Raw genomic sequence first — 20651 nt, forward strand, 5'->3', positions numbered from 1 at the left:
CAAGGATAATCTAAAAAGGAATACGTGAGACTTGAGGGACGAGATATGTGAGCATTATGATATATGGTATATATGATACTTGCGGAACAGGATATATGCCGCGACATAAGCCTTCCAAACAGGCCATGGCAAGGCATGTTTCAAGGCAAGGGAAGGCATTCCCATGCCAGAAGAAGTTCGTCTCGGAAATTTTTCCTCCACGATACGAACCCTGACAAATCCTTCGCTGACACCATCGTTAGATGTGGCCCCCTATCCATCCATCGCCGGTGGTCAGCCACATGCCCGTTTATAACGAGCGGAGGCAAGGTTTATTCCCAGCCGGGAGGAACATCTCGTGCGACGCGCAGTGCCCGGAGCAGACCGCTGCGGGTGATGTGTGGATACGCACCGCGCCGCACTGGCCCGACGCCAGTGGAGCGGATGGTCGTTACCGTGGCCCCGAGCAACAAACAGCTGACGGTCAACAATGCATATATTAAACACTGCACGCGTGTCGGTGTCACGACACAGCACAACCACCTCGCTCAAACCTGAATCCCGTTAGCAGAACACGCAGTGGGGATTCTTTCTCAATCTTGAGCCGCAACGTAAGTGGGAGTCTTAACCCATCCCGAACAAGCAAATATGCATGTTCCGGTGTTAAGTCAACATCTCAACAACACTCGGAATGGGCGGCCGTGGGGGCCTATAGCCGCGGACCATGACAGCTCAATTTCTTACCTTCAAACAAGAGCACAGTGCTTTCGTCCCTCTCACTCACGGCATTTGACCAGCCAAGGCCGATCCTGGCCTAAAGCCGAGGCTCGCGCGCCGCCAGATGGTGCGAGACGCCGCGCCTTCACGTGGTTCAACCATCACGGCCCAGCTGTTGAGTTGGCGTCTCCCCTGTCAGGGTGCCAGCCGGGTCGGCGGCTTGTCGCACTGGTCCCGTCGGTGATCTAGCTCGTCCAAGTGGTCCAGCTGGGCGTCCTGGTCGGCCTGGCCCGGCTGTGGCGCCGTCTGGTCCACCTGGGGGTCCGTTTGGCCCGGCTGCGGCACCGTCTGGTCCAGCTCATAGGGGTCCGTTTGATCCACCTGTGGGTCCGTCTGGCCCGGTTGTGGGACAGTCTGGTCTAGCACGTAGGGGTCCGTCTGGTCCAGCCGAGGGTCCGGCTGGTCTGAGCGCGGCCAATGGCCGTCCAGCGCGGCCGCCAGCAGCCGGTCCAGCCGGTCCAGCAGGCGGCGGCTGTCCTCGGTCGGCGGCGGCTGCAGACTCACCACTAGCCGCAGTGACGCCACGCCGCCAAACACGCCCGGTGACGTCATCACTCGGGTCAGCTCGCCTGAGGGCGGGAGGCGAGGTGGTCTGAGCAGGGGCGCTGGAAGGTCGTCCGTCCCCAGCGAAACGCTGCCCTCCAGACGGCAACAGATAATGAAATACACCGCTGAAAGACACATTCTGCTGCGAGTGTTTTCTTTGTCTTTGTACCGCTTTTCTTCACATCTCGTCCCTTGTTTTTCCCCGCCGCAAGACACAGCGCACACACACCCTCACTTGACTTCTGCACATATTACGGAAGTGCCTTGACCATCGCCCTGATGGCGGGTGGGGTTGATGCGACCCCCCAAGGTTTTTCGAGGATACCTCCCCGGCATGCAGTGCAAGTGCACCCAAAATTTTCAATAGCCTGTGGTGATGCCGCGGGACGCGCGCGTCTGGCCAACATCGTTTCATTAAAAAGCCACATATCATAAATCCAAGTTGAAAACAAATCAAAAATAGTAGCATTGTGCTCAGAAATGAATACTGAATGCGTCTGTTTAACCGCTTTGTCGCTACGAGGCATGGTTTTTTTTTCATGGTCTGGCGATTTTCGGGAAAACGTAACCTTTGACCTGACATCTTGGCGTCAATTATTGACTTAACAACATAAAAACCAGTACTAATCACGGGATTTCGTTGGGATCAATCCACTCATGTGTTCTGCTAAGCTTTTTATTTATAACTTTGGAAACGCCAGGGGTTCGCATCGACCCCCCCCCCCCCCCCCCTCAGAACGCGTTATGAAAAACGGCGATCAGGGCGAAGGTCTAACGCCAAGAACAATACACCGAATAAGTGTCAAGAGCAAAATCAAGCTAAAGACGCAGTGAATGAATATTCAACACTTATAGCATTACAAAGCCGCTACCAGGCAGCCGACTGCGACTCACCGACATCGGCACAGCGCTCCAGCAGCTGGGCCGCCTCGTCGGCCTGGCTCCAGAGCCGGCGCAGCTCGGGCAGATCGGGCGCAGCTCGCAGCAGCGGCGCGCACGCCTCGGCCAGCCGGAGCGGCTCGACGCACAGACTGTCGGGCCCCGGCTGGAACAGGTAGCCGGGGCTGGCGGCGGCGCGCACCAGCTCCACCGCCGACGGCGAGGGCGAGACGAGCCGCAGCGCCAGCGCGCCGGCGCCGGGACAGTCACCGCAGAGGTGCAGCAGACGCGCCGCACGCTCGGACGGCCGGCAGCCCAGCAGACGGCCGGCCCAGTCGGCGACGCGGCGGCGCACCTCCTCCTCGTCGTCGTGCAGCAGGCAGACGGCGGCGCCGACCAGCTGCGGCCGCAGCGCGGCCGGTGCGCGCGGCCAGAGGACGGACAGGGCGCCAGCCGCGTCCAGCCGCGCGCCCTCCCAGCGGCGCGGCGTGCTGTCCGTGAGCACGCGCCGACACGCGGCCAGGAGGAGTTCTGGGTCGTCTCCCTCCGCGGCGAGCGCCGCCAGCGCCGGCAGCAGGTCGGCGCCGGAGACGAGCGCCTGCAGCGCGGCCGGGCTGTCGCGCACGTGGCGCAGCAGCGAGATGGTGCCGGCGCGGTGGCGCAGCACCAGCTCCAGGCAGTGGCGTAGACGGCGACCGCCGCCGCTCGCCGCCAGCAGCTCGGCGGCGCGGCGCACGGCCAGCGCCGCGCACTCGTCGCTCGGCGGCCGCTCCGCGCGGTACGCGCTATCGATCAGACGGTCCGTCAGCTCCGCCGAACCGCCGGCCGTCGCGCGCCGCACCGCCTCCGCCGCTGCCACCGGGTCGGCGACCAGCAGCGCCAGGCTTCGGTCGAACAAGAGGTCGTGGCCCGGCTCCCAGCCGTCGCCGTCGCTAGCCAGCACCGTGCGGCGGGCGAGCTGCCGCGCGGGCGCCAGCGCCTCGGCCGCCGTCGGCAGCTCGGCGGCCAGCTCCAGCGCCTGGTGCTGCACCGCCGGGCAGGGCGAGTGCAGCGCGCGTCGGCACAGGTCCGCGGCGGTGGCGGCGTGCTCGGAGCGCGCCGCCACGCGCCGCGCCAGCAGCAGCCGACCGTGCAGCCGATTCTGGCCGTCGCCGCCGCCCGCGTGCAGCTCCTCCTCCAGCTGGTCGGCGGTCAGCAGCGCGGCGAGCGCGCGCGCCGTCAGCTGCCGCACGGCGCACGCCGGCGAGACGAGCAGCGGCCGCAGCGCGGCGCGATACCGCGCCAGCAGCGGCGCCAGGCCGGCGTCGGCGCCGGCCGCTGTCACGTGCGACAGCAGCACCAGCGCCGGCACCAGGACCGGCTGCTCTCCACCCAGCAGCGCCAGCAGCGGCTCGGCCAGCGCCGGCCAGCGGCCGAACAGCTCGGCGAAGGTGACGCAGTTGTGGTCGGAGCCCTCGTCACGGCTCTTGCGCTGTCCGATCAGGCGCGGCACGACGGCGCCGTACAGCACGAACGAGGCGTTCCTGCCACCGGAGAGCCGGTCAGCATCTGCGCCGAGCGGCGACACCGAGTTCGAATTCCGATAAGGAACCCTCATCAGTGATGCGTTGTTCCAGATTGTTTGAACATTCGGGGTAAGATGTACGGTCTATTAGCGCAGCTAATATACTGCTATAAAAAGGCAGGTCAATATTCTGTCAAACAACAATAAGAACGTAAACGAAAAGTGAGATGACAGGATGAAATATTAGTCATCTTATAAGATCAGAAACACGGTGGAGCCACAAACCAAACAATCCCGCGCGTTTTGAAAAGGCAAAAATATAAATGCCGGGGAATCACAGCTGACTTATTAAGCACACAACCTGCGCCGGCTTTTGTATCAATGCTCGCATTCATGCCTGGACTACCCAGCTTGGATTCTACAGCAGTAGTTTGTGGACCGAGTGGTTGTTAATGCGTTCAAAACAGCTTGTATAGGTTGACAGCCTCCGATTGTGCCCCGAACATGAACAAGCGATACCAAGTGCGAATGAAGCATAAGAATCCCAAGACCCTGAGGGTCAGTTCGAGCAAATGGATCCAATAACCTGAAATGTGACAGCCGACCCACTGATGGCAGGAAGCATTCACGCCGGCTGTTCCTTGCGGCTTATGAGGTATTTTCTGACGGAACCACTGACAAGTCGATGAGGCCGGTGGACTCGGACCACACCGCTCAGTCTTAATCGGCCCGCAGCGCCGCTCCGTGTCCGAGATGGAGCCGCGCCGGTCGCGGGCACCGGAGTCGCTGCGGGTCTCCGAGACGGACCCGCATCCGAGCCGGGCTCGGTTGCGGCGCGAGCTGCTGCGACGCGGCGCGCCCACGCCGGCCGCCGACGCCCCACTCGAGGAGCTCCTACGCTACCACGAGCACTACGTGACGGCGGTGTGTCCCCCGACGCCCGGGCCCGGCCCTCCGCCGCGGCTGGACGCGGCGCGCGTGCTGCCGCTGCTCAGCCTGTTCTCGGGTCGCGAGCTGCACGCGCTGCTGGAGCGCTACTGCGACCAGTATGCCATGTTGGTGCGCTGCTGCGGTCCGGCCAGCGGCCAGAACCAGCGCCGGCTGCGAGCCGAGCTGGCACACGCGCTGGCTGAGCGCGTCGGCCGCGTGAGCGACCCCGAGCTGGCGGCGGCCACCGGCGCCGCGCCGCCGCTTGCCCACACGCGCCTTTTCTGGCAGAAGCAGCTGCTGCTGCGTTGGCTGGGCATCGACGGCGACGCGGCGCCGGCGCGCCGCTTCCTGCGCGCCGACCGACGCGAGCTCTGTCCGTCGGCGGAGACGGTGCGCTCGCGGTCACGAGAGCTCACCTTCGCAACGGAGCACCGCAGTCGACACGAGCTCGGCGAGCGGATGGCCGTGGAGGCGGTCGGCGCGGCCGGCGCGGCCGGCGGCTCCTCGTCGGTTCTGATCCACCTCGCGCCGCACACTCCGCCGGAACCGGCCGCGCCTGCTTCCGTCGCCGTCTTCCCATCCACCGCCGCCATCACTCCGCCGTCCGCCGCCGCTGTCACCACCGCCGTGACGCTACGCTGCTGCGACTCGCCAGCCACCGTGCAGATCACGGCTTTGGCGTCGAGCGGCGGCGGCGGCGGCAAGGAGGCGCGCTCCGAGGCGTTCGTTACGTGTCATCCCGTAGGCCGCGGCGGCGCCTCGCCGGCCAACGCCGCGGCGTCCACCTTTGTGCTGCGCCGGCCACGGATGTGCACCGCACAGGCGGAGGCAGCGGTCGGTACAGAGACGCCGCCGCTGCCGCCGCCACCGCCGCAACAGATGGACCAGGCCACGTCGCCAGAGCCGAGGGCGGAGCAGCGGCCGACGCCGTCCCCAGCCAAAGTCGCCCGGGTAGAGGCCGGCTCGCTGACCGCGTCGGATGTCAGCGAGCCATCGGAGGTCCCGGCAGCCAGACAACAGGCGGACGAGCTCCGCCGGCAGGGCAGCAGTCAAGCTGTGCACAGTCTGCAGAGCGATCTGAGAAGTGGGGCGGCAGAAGCCGAACATCCACAGGCTCAAAGTGAGGACGACGAATGCCAGGGAAGAACACGAAAGCAGAAGAAAAGTAAGGGCAGTCACAGGACCAAAAAAGAGGTCAGCAATAAGAAACGAAGGAAGAGCAACGAAGCAGCTAAAAGAACGTCGAATACGTGTTCCTGTCATAACAACGCTCAGGCCACTCCTCCGTCAGAAGAAGCCCCAGCGGAGGCAGACGCCACTCAGACAGGTGATGCACGCCGCGCCAATAGTTTTCAAACATTACGGAACGAGCGTAGCGCACCAGTCCCCCAGCCCCCTCCCGTGACCACCAAAAACGAGGCAACGAGTACAGACTCTATGACTGAGCGCGCGCCAGCCTGGCAGCCAACTGTTCCGCAGTCGTTGGCGCCCGCGCGCGCCAGCAGCGGGCGCCACCTGCGCTGGCCGCGGCCAGTCGAGCGGAGCGACCAGACGGCGCTGACTGAGCTGCACGGCCGGCTGCAGCAGGCGCTGACGTTCGCGGCGCGGCCAGGACGCGGCCATGGTCGGCCGGCACCGACGCAGCCGCCGCCGCGCTGCGGCTGCTGCTGCCGGGCGCGCGGGCCGCCGCTGCCGGGTGCGCGCGCCTCTTCGCCCGACGAGGTGGTGTTCGGGCGCGGCCAGCCGGCGGCGCGCAACACCGACTCGCAGGAGACGCTGCCCTGCTACGGCACGGCCGAGGACAGGGTCGAGGAGGACGGAATGCTGACAGGCGAGGACCGGCTGGCGCTGGGAATGGAGGACAGACTGGTGCTGGGGGAAGAGGACAGGCCGGTGCTTGAGGACGAGTACACACTGCTCGCGACGGAGGACGCCATTGTTGAGCGGCGGTGGTTGATCGAGGACGGCTGCTGCGTGCGGCTGGCGGACGAGAGCGAGCCGCTCCAGATGGACGTCGAGGCGGAGACTCGCGCTGCACCAGCCGCCCGCCAGCCGTCGGGGGACGCCAGGCACAGCACACCAGCCCAGCAGCACCGGCGTGCGACAGCCGACCGACCACAGTCGACGCCGCTGGCGCCGCCGCGAAGCGCGTCGGCTCCTCGTGTCACTCAGCCCGGCGAAGGCACGACGCCGGCGAGCGGGACTGACAGCGAGTGGGCGCCGCCCGACGTCGCCGCCGCCGTCGCCGCCGCCGAGGCGTCGGCGGTCGGTCCGTGCGCGGACTGGCAAGACTGGCAGGAGCCGGACACGACCTTCAAGCACGGCCATCCGGCTGCTCCGCCGGCGCTGCCGCCCGTTGGACGGGACGGCGCCGCTCGCGCCTCGGGGATCGCCGACATGGCGCCAGTCGAGACGGACGCCGGGGCGGAGGAGGCGGCCGCGGCAGGGGCGCAGACGAGCGGAGAGCATCTTCAGGCGAGCGGCCCCGGCGAATTGTGCCGGTGCTGCGGCCGGACGATCGCGGCGCCGAAGGAGTCCGCGGACGAGGGCGACCGCCAGACGTACGACAGAGGAAGGCAAGGCCGGGAGACGGCGCAGGTCGGCGACCGCGCAGGTCAGACCGGCGGCCCCGGCGGCCCCAGCGCGCACCGCGCAGGTGGCGCGACCGGACAAAGCTCGGAGACGAACAGCTCGCCCAGCGTAAAAGCACTCCGGCTCTCCGATGTCGTGCAGTCTCCACGCGGCATAGAGACGACGCCAGCCATCAGGCCGTCTGCGCGTCCGCTCAGCGGGCCGGCGCGGTCGGCGTCTGTCTTCGAGACGTGGCTGCCGAGGGAGCCGCGCCAAGTGCTCAGCATCGATGACGTGCCAGCGACGCCCGCACCGCCGGAGGTGTGGCCGGCGGGCCGCAGCGGCTCGTACGGGCAAGGCCGCAGCCCTGATGACGTGCTTGAAACGTCCCAGCCGCATGCATCGGACGATGTTCTGTCCACGTACGCCAGCGCGGAAGATGTCATCACCACCAGGCCCCCGTCTACCGATACGTGCGAAGTGAAACTGTGTGATAAGACAGCGAGGATATGAATAAAGCACTGTGCTGTGTATAAATACGAATTGGACACTACGCCGTGCCCAAGGCGCTCGTGTGTCCAACATCCGAGGCAAATAAGTAAAGACTCAATAAAATCCATCACAGGGACCGCCTGTCTGCTAGGCCAGCAAACCCCCACTGCACGTCGATCGATTTAAATGGTCGTCAATTGAATAGGCTATGGTGAGGCTGTACAGCATCACTAGACCCCGTCGAACCGACAACTTGCGCCTTCTCAGTTCATGCATGCTGAGCTGCCGCTGATTGGACGTTTATCTTGCCACGGTTTCCCTCCCAACTTCAACGGCCGTGAGCAATCCCTCGCTCACTTATCTCAAAACGACACCAGAATGAACTGACTGACGCCCAATGGAGTATTATCTACGCCTGGCACTCAAACAGTACTAATTATTCTTCACCAAACTACAGGCATTCGGACAACCTCCCGGCACGTCCGGGCACTCACGCTATCTGAACACACCGTGTACACTTCGCCTCTTAGCTCGAGCCGCCCTATCACCTGACGCTCCGGAGGCAGACATCGCCCCTTATCACCCACACAACAACTTTCCTTATCTGACATTATTCTCACCTGATACCCCTTGACACAGTCCCCACCTGGCACTATCCTGACATCTTCCGTCTCACGGCAGCCCATGACATCCCTGACACCGTCCTCGCCTGACGCCCCCTGCCACTCCCTGATACCGTCCCTCACTTGACACGCCCCGACACCGTCCCTCACCTGACACTTCCTGACACCGCCCCTCAACTGACGCTTCCCTGCCATCTTCCACCTGATGGTACCCCGACATCCCTGACACCGTCCCTAACGTGGCACTCCCTGACACCGGCCCTCACCTGACACTCCAGGCGGGGGAGGCCAGACCGTCCAGTGCGGCGCGCGTGACGTCACAGAGCCGGCCGGCCAGCTGAGCCGACACGGCCGCGTCGCGCAGCAGCGCGTGCAGCACGTGCAGGGCGCTGGTCTGAGGCAGGTCCCAGCCGTCGTCGGCGGCGCCGGCGGCCGGCAGCGGCGCCGCCGCCACCGCCAGCAGCGCCGACACGGCCTCTTCCACCAGGTGCGGCTGCAACAGAGCCGGCGGCCGGCGCGTCAGGCCACGGACGCGGCGCACGACCGTCCAATGCCCCAAGACGCACCGGGTCACACACATTGCGGGCAGTGCCGGACGATTGACTCTGCCACGCCAACGGCACTCAATTTCACGGATCGAAACTGCAGATCCACGTAGTTCTAATCGCGTGAAGTGAATATGTGGTTCGGGGTTAGTTTTGTTTCCAATTTTGATTTCACGTCGCTGATGATCAGGGTGTGTCAGTGAAACAGCGTCGTCTGCGGCTACTGTTCGTATGTTCGTGCGGCGCGGTTCACGAGCGAGAGGTTCATACCATAACTTCACGGAACTAAGATCAAGTCATTGACTGTCAGCCAGATGACCAGGTGGTTGACCCCTGGTCGTCCGACTGGGTCCCGAACTCCACCTCGTGACCGGGCTTCCTCTCAGGCATGTCATGCGACCATCAGCCCCTGACACACAACACTGCCATCAAATGTCCGTCGTACAGGGTTCACCACCCCGGGATAAGCTCCATGCGCTGCGAGCAGAGTTGGAATCGCTTCCGCCGTGGGGGAACAGGCGCATTGTCACGGAGAACACGTGGGGCGATGCCCCGTCTCCCTCCTCTTCCTCCCCTGTCTGAGCCAAGAGGTTAACACTAAATATTGAATGAATTCGAAGAAAAGCCGTTCCAATTTCGAGAACAAGAAATGCAGGCCACGCTCAGAGGCACCGAGCTTATAGAAATCTGGACCACCAAAAATATTTTCCGTTTCTGTCGTTCCTAGAAAGAGCATGAAAGCTCGGTTCAAAAGCGACTTCTCAGCTGATCATCGAAGCGTCGGTCGTGGCATTCGCCTCCCACTGGACTCATGCTCAGGCAAAAACTGTGCGAAGCTATTGCAGCGTAGACAAAACACAATCCTGACAGAAAGAATTGTTATCTTGCAGAGCACGCAGCAGCTCCTTACATGCCTGCTAACAAAACCGTAAGCTCAAATACAGTGTCATGTTGATTTTAAGACTGATACTGACAAGGTCTGGAGATTGACGTTCGAAGTGTTGCCAGGGCAAAGGGGTATTGCTGTCTTTTGGGGAGGGCGTTAAACGACAACGTCCCAAATTGTTTCGCAAGCTAGCGCATCAGCTTCCCGCGGCGATCCAAGCAGGGACGACAAAACACCAGACTTGTGGCCGCGCTCGGGCCCGCGAGTCGGCCTGAGCTCGCGGGGAGACACTCCACCAGCTGCGTCACGCCGTCCCGTCCCAAGGCCGTTCAGCTCATGCGGGGTCACTGCATTGGAGTGACGTGACCCCCACCAGCTGCGCCACGCCGCCCCCGTCCCAAGACCATTCAGCTCATGCGGGGTCACTGCATTGGAGTGACGTGACCCCCACCAGCTGCGCCACGCCGCCCCCGTCCCAAGGCCGTTCAGCTTATCCGGGGTCACTGCATTGGAGTGACGTGACCCCCACCAGCTGCGCCACGCCGCCCCCGTCCCAAGGCCGTTCAGCTTATCCGGGGTCACTGCGCTGGAGTGACGTGACCCCCACCAGCTGCGCCACGCCGCCCCCGTCCCAAGACCATTCAGCTCATGCGGGGTCACTGCATTGGAGTGACGTGACCCCCACCAGCTGCGCCACGCCGCCCCCGTCCCAAGGCCGTTCAGCTTATCCGGGGTCACTGCATTGGAGTGACGTGACCCCCACCAGCTGCGCCACGCCGTCCCGTCCCAAGACCATTCAGCTCATGCGGGGTCACTGCATTGGAGTGATGTGACCCCCACCAGCTGCGCCACGCTGCCCCCGTCCCAAGGCCGTTCAGCTCATGCGGGGTCACTGCATTGGAGTGACGTGACCCCCACCAGCTGCGCCACGCCGTCCCGTCCCAAGACCATTCAGCTCATGCGGGATCACTGCGCTGGAGTGACGTGACCCCCACCAGCTGCGCCACGCCGCCCCCGTCCCAAGGCCGTTCAGCTCATGCGGGGTCACTGCGCTGGAGTGACGTGACCCCCACCAGCTGCGCCACGCCGCCCCCGTCCAAAGGCTATTCAGCTCATGCGGGGTCACCACGCATGAGTGGCGTGACCGCCCCGTCCCCCCCCCCCCCCCCCCCCCCCCACAAGCTGCACCGCGCCGTCCCCGCCCCATTGCCATTCAGCTCATCCGGGGTAACCACGCTGGAAGAGCATGGCCCCCTTTGACCTTACATGGTGCCGTGCGTTCGGCTGATATCAAATCAAATGCATCCTAAATTGTCGTGAATAATCTTCCATAAGATGGCACCATGACACCACACTTCCTTAAGATTCTCTTTGCGCGCGTTTTTACAGATCTCCCGACCGGCAGCCCGTTAACACCGTACAGCGGCGTCAAACCTCTGCCAGTAGATTAAGGGCTTCCACGCGCATACACGCCGCCAACACGCAAAGCATGCAAAGGACCGACGAAAAGAAATGGCGGCCGTAGGCACGTAAACAAAAGCCGCCGGAGACACACACCAACACCTGCCGAGTTTCTCATACCGGGTCGATTGACAGCCACTACCGGAGTGCGAGCCATTGGTCATGAGAACATCGCTGACAGCGAGGAACGAGCACGCGCCCCACACCTCGTGAACAACACACGGTTGTGATTGACCACTCGCGATGTTCCCACCGATCATTTATGCGTGGCCGTGGGACCGAGCGGCTTCCGCCCTCAGTCACACACGGTCGCCACGCAGCACCGCCAGCTCAGAGCACGTGCGCGGTCCGACCCGGCAGCAGCGGTCTCGTGGTGTCCGGGCGTCAGGAGGCCGGGCAGGGCGCCGGCCGCGAGCAGCACCCGGCAGTACGCCGGAGGAGCCCCCCCCCCCCTCTTTCCCTCCCCCCCCCCCCCCCACGGACGGGTATCCGGAGCGGGGCGGACGTGGCAGAGCCGGCCAGCGACGGGCGCGGCTTCACAGTCGGAGTCTGCAGTCGGCAGGAGCTCACCAGACGCAGTCCACAGCCGGAATCTGCAGCCGGCAGGAGCTCACCAGGCGCAGTCCTCGGCCGGCTGCTCGGAGCTCAGCAAGCGGCCGGGGGTGCCTCGTCAGAGCCGGACCAGGTGCCGAGCCCCGGCGGCGGCGCGCACGATGCTCTCGTTGTGCGTGGCGGCGCTGCTGGCGGCAGCGGCGGCGGCGGCGCCGGCCGGCGGCCACTACGCCAGCGCACGGCGCGGCGCCGGGCGGCGCCTGGCCGGCGTCAACCCGACCGAGACGCTGACCGGCGTCGGCCGACCGCAGTGTCAGCTGGCCTGCCTGCAGCGCGGCAACTGCCGCAGCTTCAACCACCACGCGCGCGACGCCATCTGCCAGATCTTCACCGTCACTGCCTGCGACCACTACAACTACCACGTGAAGCCGGACGCCGACTGGAGCTGGTTTGATGTGGCCGGCGACCCCACACTGGAGTCCAGTCAGCTGCTCTGGCAGAAGGAGGCGTGCGTGCGCGACGGCCGCTGCCGCGACACCTGCCTGCGCCGTCTGGACGAGCGCTGCCGGCACCCGCAGCAGTGCGAACACTACGTCACCGGCGGCGTCCAATGCAGCGGCAGCAAGTGTCGCTGCGCCTCCGGCTACTGGAAGTACAACAACACGCTCTGCATGCCGACGGATCAGCAGCTCTTCACCGACGGCAAATACTGGGTGTGGAAGGCGCTGGCGAACGGACTCTGCAGCACCGAATTCGACGTGAAGGCCAGCAACTACGTTCGCCTGGTGCTCTCGGAGGCCTACACCCACTACGCCGACCGGTACGTGTTCTACATCGGCCTCCAGGACAACACTGTCGTCAGGGTCGACCGGATTAAGGAGGGCGAGGGAACCGAACGGATCGCCGACACGTACAAGCCGCTGCTGGACGGCAACAACTTCGTCCGCTTGGGCATCCACTGGTGCGGCGGACGAATCCGGGTCTGGAAGGTCGGCGAGGGCCACTTCATCAGCTGGAATGACGACAAGGCGTTCTCGCCCACGCACCTGGCCATCTGGTCGTCGTCGTCGGTGGAGGGTCGCTGGCGCTTCCCGCAGCGGCTGGTCGACCCCTGGTTCGGCGACTGGAGCCTCGAGCGAATCTACTCGATCCCGCGCGACACGATGCTCGCGCGCCGTCAGCGCCAGCAGGACTTTTGGGTGGAGTTCGAATGCCGCGTGAGTCGGGACTGCAACTGGATGGCGCGTGACACCGCCGTCTGGCACAACGCCAACGTTTGGTACGTCATCATCGGCGGCTGGAGCAACACCTACAGCTCGATCCGCCGTCACACGCGCGACAGTGGCTGGGCCGACGTCCAGCTGGTCAGCACGCCGGGCATCCTCAGCGCCAGCGAGCTGCGCCGCTTCCGCATCCACTTCTGGCCGGGCGGCGTGGCGCTGTACCGCGGCAGCGAGGCGGAGCCTGTCGTCCAGGTGGCCGGGCAGCCGCAGTTCACCATCAACTACGACGGGCCGCACATGTGCTGCAACACCGACAACGTCGAGTTCCGGCTCGTGCAGTACGACGCCAGCTGGGGGTACGAGGCTGGCTTCCGCTGGGGCGAGAGCCTGGTCGACTGAAGCCCAGTACCGGCGGCAGCCGCGCGGCGAGCGAGGCGCGCCGCGCCGAGCCGCCGCCGTGGCGTCAGTACGCGTGACGTGACGGTGCCAGCACAGCCTGCGTGACACCACGGTTGGGCCTGAGCTGCGCCGCACAGCCTTGCCCCATAACTCTTCTGGATGTTTGTTGTTCGGCGAACTTCTTTTAACGAATACCAGATTACGAACTACGTTAGGTGTATGGAAAGGGCCTACAAATCAAGTTGAGTTGAAAATCAAGAGAAAAATAGGCTCTAAAGATTCCAGCTGAAAACACTGACAGTAAGCCGCTGTGGATAATGATGCAACACCGTCGCAATATGATCCCACAGCACCATTTTCATCCCGAGCGACTCATAACCACACATTGAGGCACCCACGACTTCGGTGAAAGCGCCACCGCACGCTCACCGCACCGGCTGTGTTTTATTCGCCCGCCGCCTCCAGCGTCAGGCGCCAAGACTGCCGCGCACGGCCGCCAGACCTCGCAGGCGAGAGTCATGCGGCGAATGTGGCGCCGCGGCTGGCCGCCGGCCCCATCACCGCCCGCCAGCTGGTCTGGTCGTGGCGGGTGCATTGTCCGACTGTGTTCTGCCAACGCCGCGGAATACACTTGACATTGGTGGCACAGATCTGGTTTAAGCCTCAGGCTGGGTGCGGCGGCGCGCCGTCAGAGCCCGTCCCGGAGCGCCTGGTCCTGTTCCGGCGCGAGTACGCGGTCCCTCGCCGCCAATTACGCTGGTCACCGACCACGGTCCCTTTCCCGTTAACTACCGAGGGACGTCGGTCCCCTCGGCTGCCATCGATAAATTACAGGTGTTGGTGAGAAAACCTGCCGCTGGGAACGCACAGCATGGCGACATTTCGTGCGTGTACATGATAGGGTGGGGCCCCACTGCCAGGGGTAATGGGGACTTCAGCTGTCTCTGGGTCAGTGTAAGGATGGGCGAGGATCTTAGACATGAGAGAGAAAGGAACCAATCCGTTTTTTCGGCATCATGAATACCTACTTTCTGAAACTTGCTGACTAGCTTGCTAGAAACTTCTTGCTGAAAACAGCCGATCTACAATGTCCCAGAAACTACTTACACCATTAGACGATGCTAAGAAGCAGCTGTTTGTATATATTATCCGACGCCTCGACATTTCGAGGCGGAGCCCATGGTCCCCAGCGGCCATGCGCTCGCGAGCCCATGGCCGTTTGTGGTCGTGATAGCCCGCATAGCACAGTCGCATGTGGTCCCCACTGAGGAGGGCGATGGGGACTGGCACACCGCCCAGACTTGTCTACCACACGACCAGTCGTGACCATCAGTACTGTCCCGAAGCGTCGATTTTTGTAACATCTCAAACGATGTCCTGACAGCGTCGTTTAACCCGCACCTTCTGGTATACTGAAGGACGGCCATTGTCAACATCAAAGATCATAAATCCTAAGGACGCATCGGTTTAATAAAAAGCGTCCCCCTGAGGGCCAGGACACAGAGAAGCGCGTGCACCGTGCTGCCGGAGGTCGTCCCGCCCAGCCACGGCCCAATTACTGCAGCGCATAGTCTGATCCCACCTGTGTTGAGAGAGCCACGCAGGACTACGCTGCCACGCTGTGGGCACATGGCAATAACTGATCTGGAATTTCTGCCCCAGTGGGTGTATGGGATGAATACACGTTCTGCTGCCGTCCCAACAGTTACCTCTCACACCTGTCTGGACGGCGACCAGCGCACGCAGTGGTGCGCCGCGCCAGTGTGGGGCCTCCACAACGGCCGCCATAAGCGACCGTAGCTCCCCACAGGCGCCGAGCGCGCGCCCGTCTGGGCCGCCGGCGGCCCGGCCGTACCTGTCTGGTGGCGGCCAGCAGTGCCTGCACGAGCAGCGGCAGGCCGGCGCCGCGCCGCGTCACCGAGCTGCGCGTGCCGCCCGCCTGCAGGCTGGCCAGCACGTCACGCAGCACGCCGGCCGGTACATCTCGCACGGCGGCGCTGCCGTGTCGCAGCGCCGCCGTGCACAGCCTGCGGCGACACGGCCGAGGCGCCGTCAGTGACGGGGGATACAGCCGGGAGCGGGCCGATGGACACAGCCGGAAGAGGGCCGAGGGATACAGCCGGGAGCGGGCCGGGGGATGCAGCTGGGAGCGGGCCGAGGGACACAGCAAGGAGCGGGCCAAGAGATACAGCCGGGAGCGGGCCAGGGGCGCCGTCAGTGGCGGGGTATAGAGCCGGGAGCGGGCCGAGGGACACAACCGGGAGCGGGCCGGGGGCGCAGTCAGTGGCGGGGGGACACAGCCGGGAGCGGGCCGAGGGACACAGCCGGGAGCGGGCCGAGGGACACAGCCGGGAGCGGGCCGAGGGACACAGCCGGGAGCGGGCCGAGGGACACAGCCGGGAGCGGGCCGGGGGACACAGCCGGGAGCGGGCCGGGGGCGCCGTCAGTGGCGGGGGACACAGCCGGGAGCGGGCCGAGGGATACAGCCGGGAGCGGGCCGGGGGATACAACCGGGAGCGGGCCGAGGGATACAGCCACCAGCGGGCCGGGGACGCCGTCAGTGGCGGGAGACACAGCCGGTGGCGGGCCGGGGACCGTCGGAGGCGGGGGACACAGCCGGGAGCGGGCCGAGGGATACAGCCGGGAGCGGGCCGGGGGATACAACCGGGAGCGGGCCGAGGGATACAGCCGCCAGCGGGCCGGGGACGCCGTCAGTGGCGGGAGACACAGACGGCGGCGGGCCGGGGACCGTCGGAGGCGGGGGACACAGCCGGGAGCGGGCCGGGGACCATCAGAGGCGGGGGACACAGCCAGGGGGGGCCCGAGGCGCCCTGTGCAGACCGGTCTCACGTCCGACGACCCAGTCGTTGCTCGTGGAAAAAGGGATATTTGCAGATGCCATTAGGTCATCAAAAAGATGCCACAGAAAAACCGTCACGCAATCTGCCTATTTAAACGTTGTAATGCTACCTATGGCAAGTGGCTGTGCAGAAACAAAAGGCACGGGTCGCAGAGGGTTCTGAACGGCACACAGATGAAGTAAGACATACAGTGGGACGCATTTCATTGTGAAAAGGGTCATAATTACAGCTTCTTTCCATTCCTCGTGGAATATTTAAGTATCACTTTGTATTACACATATACATAAATACTAATACGCTACCAACCATAATAGAGAGAAAGGCTGACAGGAAGAGCTACCGACAGCACGCCCGCACCCGAACTAGCCGACACACATGAGCTCCACCCACACAGAAACAAGTGGTCGACGTGTTTGCTGTCACCGTCTTCCTCCGCCACTCACTGTGCCCAGGCGACGCGAGCAGACTCGATGGCGCCCTTGTGTCGGCAGCCGGTCAGCACGCGGCGCAGCACGCGCACCACACGCTGCAGGGTCGGCACGTCCATGCCGGGCCCGTGGCGCGCCAAACACGCCGTTATCAGCTCTCCGAGGAAGTAGCTGCACTCCTGCCGAGACATAAGCCACGGCTCATCAGCTCGCCGAGGAAGGAGCTGCACTCCTGCCGAGACACAGCGGCCGTTAAGCCACGGCTCATCAGATCGCCGACGAAGGAGCTGCACTCCTGCCGGGACACAGCGGCCGTTAAGCCACGGCTCATCAGCTCGCCGACGAAGGAGCTGCACTCTTGCCGAGACGCAGCGGCCGTTAAGCCACGGCTCATCAGCTCGCCGACAAAGGAGTCGAGTCTCACACAAATTTTGCGGCGTATTCGACACGTGACGACGCACGAGATGAGCTTTTCCCCTCACCAAGCCCATGGAAAAGTCGAAGGCTTAGAAAAGGGTTCAAAGATGTAAAACGAACTAAGGTAAAGGACAGCGCAGTTGTGTGGTACGCTGAGTTCTCTGCGAGCTAAAAAGGGGACGCATGTTTTAGGATCAATACTTCTTGTATTAGCTTTGATTTTGCTTCCACCACCAGCTGGCCTTAGAAACTACGAGCCGCACAAGCTCAAGGCAACTCTAGTCCTACGCCCCGCGTGATCGATGAATGAACAGCCTACAGTGGGTAGCAGACAGCCGCCAAAGCTCCAGCGTTTCAGCACCAAGCAGAACTCTTTCACCGATCCCGCAATCCACGAACACCAGCCCCTTCGGCAGGAGTGATCGCTGTCAGTACCCCACCCGCCGACTCCCAGAGTGCCCTACCTTGAGATTGAGCCAGCAGCAGGCGAGCACCAGCTGGTACTGCTGCGACAGCACCACCGATCCGCCGGCCGCGTCCCCGGCCGCCACCAGCACCGACTCCAGCGCCACGCCCATGTCAGCGAACGATGGCGCCACCTCTGCGGAGAGGCACAGGGCTGAGTGGCGGCACTGGCACGTCCACTCGCGGGAGGACGACCAGTTGTAGGCAGTGTGGAGTCACGCGCGTTCGCGGTCCATCGAGGTGGCCGCTTTTACTATCGCTGCGCCTGTTGCAGCGGGTGTTGGACGACCTTGTCACATCGTAACACGCAAAATCGTGGGCACATGTAGCAGAAGTGAAGCCGAGTCCCAAACATTAGAACAACAGCCCCACGCGACACAGTTGAGGTCTCGTAGGCAACCATTTTTGTTTTCCTCGCGATCGAGTCCAACCACCCGACAAAACATGGACCTCCTCTCGCCGCAGCTTACTCAATCCCCAGCCGCACCCACCACTGACCGAGCTCGTCGTCCCTGCGGCCGGCCAGTGCAGCCAGCATGGTGTCGACCACGTCCTCCACGAGCCGGACACTGTCTCCCACCAGCTCGGGCGTCAGCAGTGGCCGGTCGGCGTCGCACAGGCAGCGGCGCAGGCACGCGAGGCGGCCGTGCACGGGCGCCGTCAGCGCCGAGGCGTAAAGGTCGGCACGCGCCGCGTCCGCCTGGCGCCGCGCCGCCGCCAGCAGCGCGGCGACGAACTCGGCCGGCGGCGGGCCGCAGCCGGCCACCGCTGTCTCGAACACCAGCCGGCACAGCGCCGCCGCCGTCTCCACGTCGTGGAAGTTGGGCCGGTCGGCGAGGCGCGCGGCGCGCGCTGCCAGCCCCGACGCGTCGGCAGCCGTCACCAGGCCGGCCGGCACGAAGTACACGGCGAGCAGACGCAGCGCCGCCTCGCGCACGTCTTCGACGTCGTCGTACAGGCACAGCAGCAGCGCGCGCATACTATCACGGTCGATGAACTGCCAGTGGAGGCCGCCGGGTCGGGCGGCGGAGAGCCAGGCGAGCAGAGCGGCCGTTTGTGGCGGCACGGCGCCCTTGCGCGCCACGCCGGCCGCCGGCAGCAAATGCGAGAGCACCTCGTCCAGCACGGCCAGGCAGGTGACGCGCCGGTGGTAGTTGGCGGCCGGCGAGAGACCGGCGAGTGCGGCGTCCACCAGTCCGCGCAGCAGCACCAGCAGGTGGCGAGGCGGCGGCCGCCCGCCGCGCAGGCACGCGCTGCGCACGCGCGGCACCAGTCGGCGCAGCTCGGCGCGCAGGCCGTGGCGCAGAGCGGTGCTGTCGGCGTCCAGTGCCTCGCGCAGCGCCTCCAGCAGCGGCGCACAGAGGTCGGCGGGCGGCGCGGCAGCGGCGCGCCGGCCGCCGCAGCAGGCGGCTACCGCCGCCAGTCGCACGGCCGCGTCGCCGTGCCTCAGCCCTGCGCGCAGCGCGGCGTCGGCGCGCGCGTCCAGCGCCACGTCCGCCTCGCGCAGCAATCGGACGACGGCCAGCCGGGCGGCGCAACCGGCGGCTGAGTCGGCGTCCAGCAGCGACAGCAGCCGGCCGGCCGAAGCGGGCCGGCCGCGCAGCAGCGCAGGCAGCCAGCGGAGCAGCGCCGTCTGACGCGTCTGGCTGCCGGAGGATGCGGAGTCAGCCACTACGCCCCATCACGGGCTGGGACGCCACAGGACGTGGCGATGGAGACGGACTGAGGTGTCGCCGTCCGACATTCCCTGCCACCGGGCCATCAAACCGGGATTTACTGAGGCCTTGTCCTAGTCCTACAGTATTTTATACGGAGCGGACGCTGTGTCGATCTCCCGCATCACCATTAAAGGCAATTTTCCACATTTAAAGATACTGAGGTGAGCATCAGGTATGATGAAATAAGCCCTTACATAACTACTCGTATGTTTTTAAGTGGAACAGGCTGCCCTAGAGAACACCCTTTCTTTATTTAGTAAAAATCGTTCGGCGCACTGTCATCACACAGTGGTATAGCATAACCCTGAATGGCATATTCATCGTCATTGTTTGATTGCGTCAGTGAAAGTTTGCATGACGTTGACGCGCACCCATAATGGCCGTGCGAAAGTGTCGCGCTAACACTCACTTGCAGTGCTTCAAACTCAGCGAGATGGTAGTGGTGGTGAGGGGAGTGCTCGCTGAGCCAAATAACATTATGTGATCGTGTCTTAACCCTTTCCCATGGTGTTCGTGCATAGTTATCCGTGAGCTTAAAAAGTTTACCTGCATTCGCATACTCGGTTATGGTGATATTTTTAGGTCGTATTTCCGTAACAACTAGCACGTGGTTGGTCAATTAGATTTGGAGTAGAGCACTTTCGACCAAAAATGATCATTTCAGGGCTTTGAGGTGAAGGACAATGGATAACGGTAGGGCACGACTACATTCTCCAACCGCCGAGCCTTAACCTGCGCAGGGACTCCTCTGCGGGGTACGCGCCAGGGGGCCTCCCCTCCAGGGAGCCTCTCGACCCACTTGTGGCTGGCGCACGCAGCCTGTCTTGGACAGGTGGGACATCGCGAGGATTCAGGATAAAGCAAGACAAGGGATAAGAGGGTACGATAGCTTGCACGTGAAGAAACCTCGTCCAACTTCTTAGACTATGCGCAAGGCCATCTAAGGGTGTACAGCCCAGAACGTGATTCATGATTGAAGCACAGCTTGATCAAGACTTATTGAAAGTCAATTAAAGCCCACCTTGTTTGGGAATCGCGCTCACGGACGCCACATCTGAACGGCTCTGAACCCGCAGAAGCAAAACAAAGAGACCGACTATCCCGCACCGCGTCAGCGGCGGGGCGCGGTAAGCCAACACCCCCCAGACCGCTGCACGCTCCCACCCCCCGCCCGGAGCCAACCAAAGGCGGCGCCGTGACACCGCACCTGTGCTCGGAGACGAGCAGATGTGCCAGGCGCCGCTCGAGCTCCTCCAGCCGCGGCTGGTCGGCGCCCTCCAGCACCTCTTGGAAGAGATCGGTGGTCACCGAGGCCAGGTGGTGGCCTGTCACCGCCTCGGTCAGGCCGTCCACCAGGTCCGGGACGCGCCGCAGCAGCTGGCAACACGGCCGGGG

The 20651-nt window shown here is 63.9% G+C and overlaps 1 protein-coding gene across 1 annotated transcript; it reads right to left on the reverse strand.

The window, feature by feature from the left end:
* Nucleotides 1–14030: 14030 nt before the first annotated feature.
* LOC119093403 (uncharacterized) lies at nucleotides 14031–18179 on the reverse strand. Its single transcript, XM_037216359.1, has 5 exons — nucleotides 18037–18179; nucleotides 17538–17674; nucleotides 16672–16835; nucleotides 15369–15394; nucleotides 14031–14035 (listed from the first exon to the last, which is right to left on the reverse strand). Exons 1-5 carry the CDS (start codon nucleotides 18074–18076, stop codon nucleotides 14031–14033), a joined length of 372 nt encoding a protein of 123 aa, XP_037072254.1. The 5' UTR covers nucleotides 18077–18179.
* Nucleotides 18180–20651: the final 2472 nt, after the last annotated feature.

The sequence above is a fragment of the Pollicipes pollicipes genome, unplaced genomic scaffold (assembly GCF_011947565.3).
Source record: "Pollicipes pollicipes isolate AB1234 unplaced genomic scaffold, Ppol_2.1 Scaffold_4002;HRSCAF=4701_pilon_pilon_pilon, whole genome shotgun sequence".
NCBI lineage: Eukaryota > Metazoa > Arthropoda > Thecostraca > Pollicipedomorpha > Pollicipedidae > Pollicipes > Pollicipes pollicipes.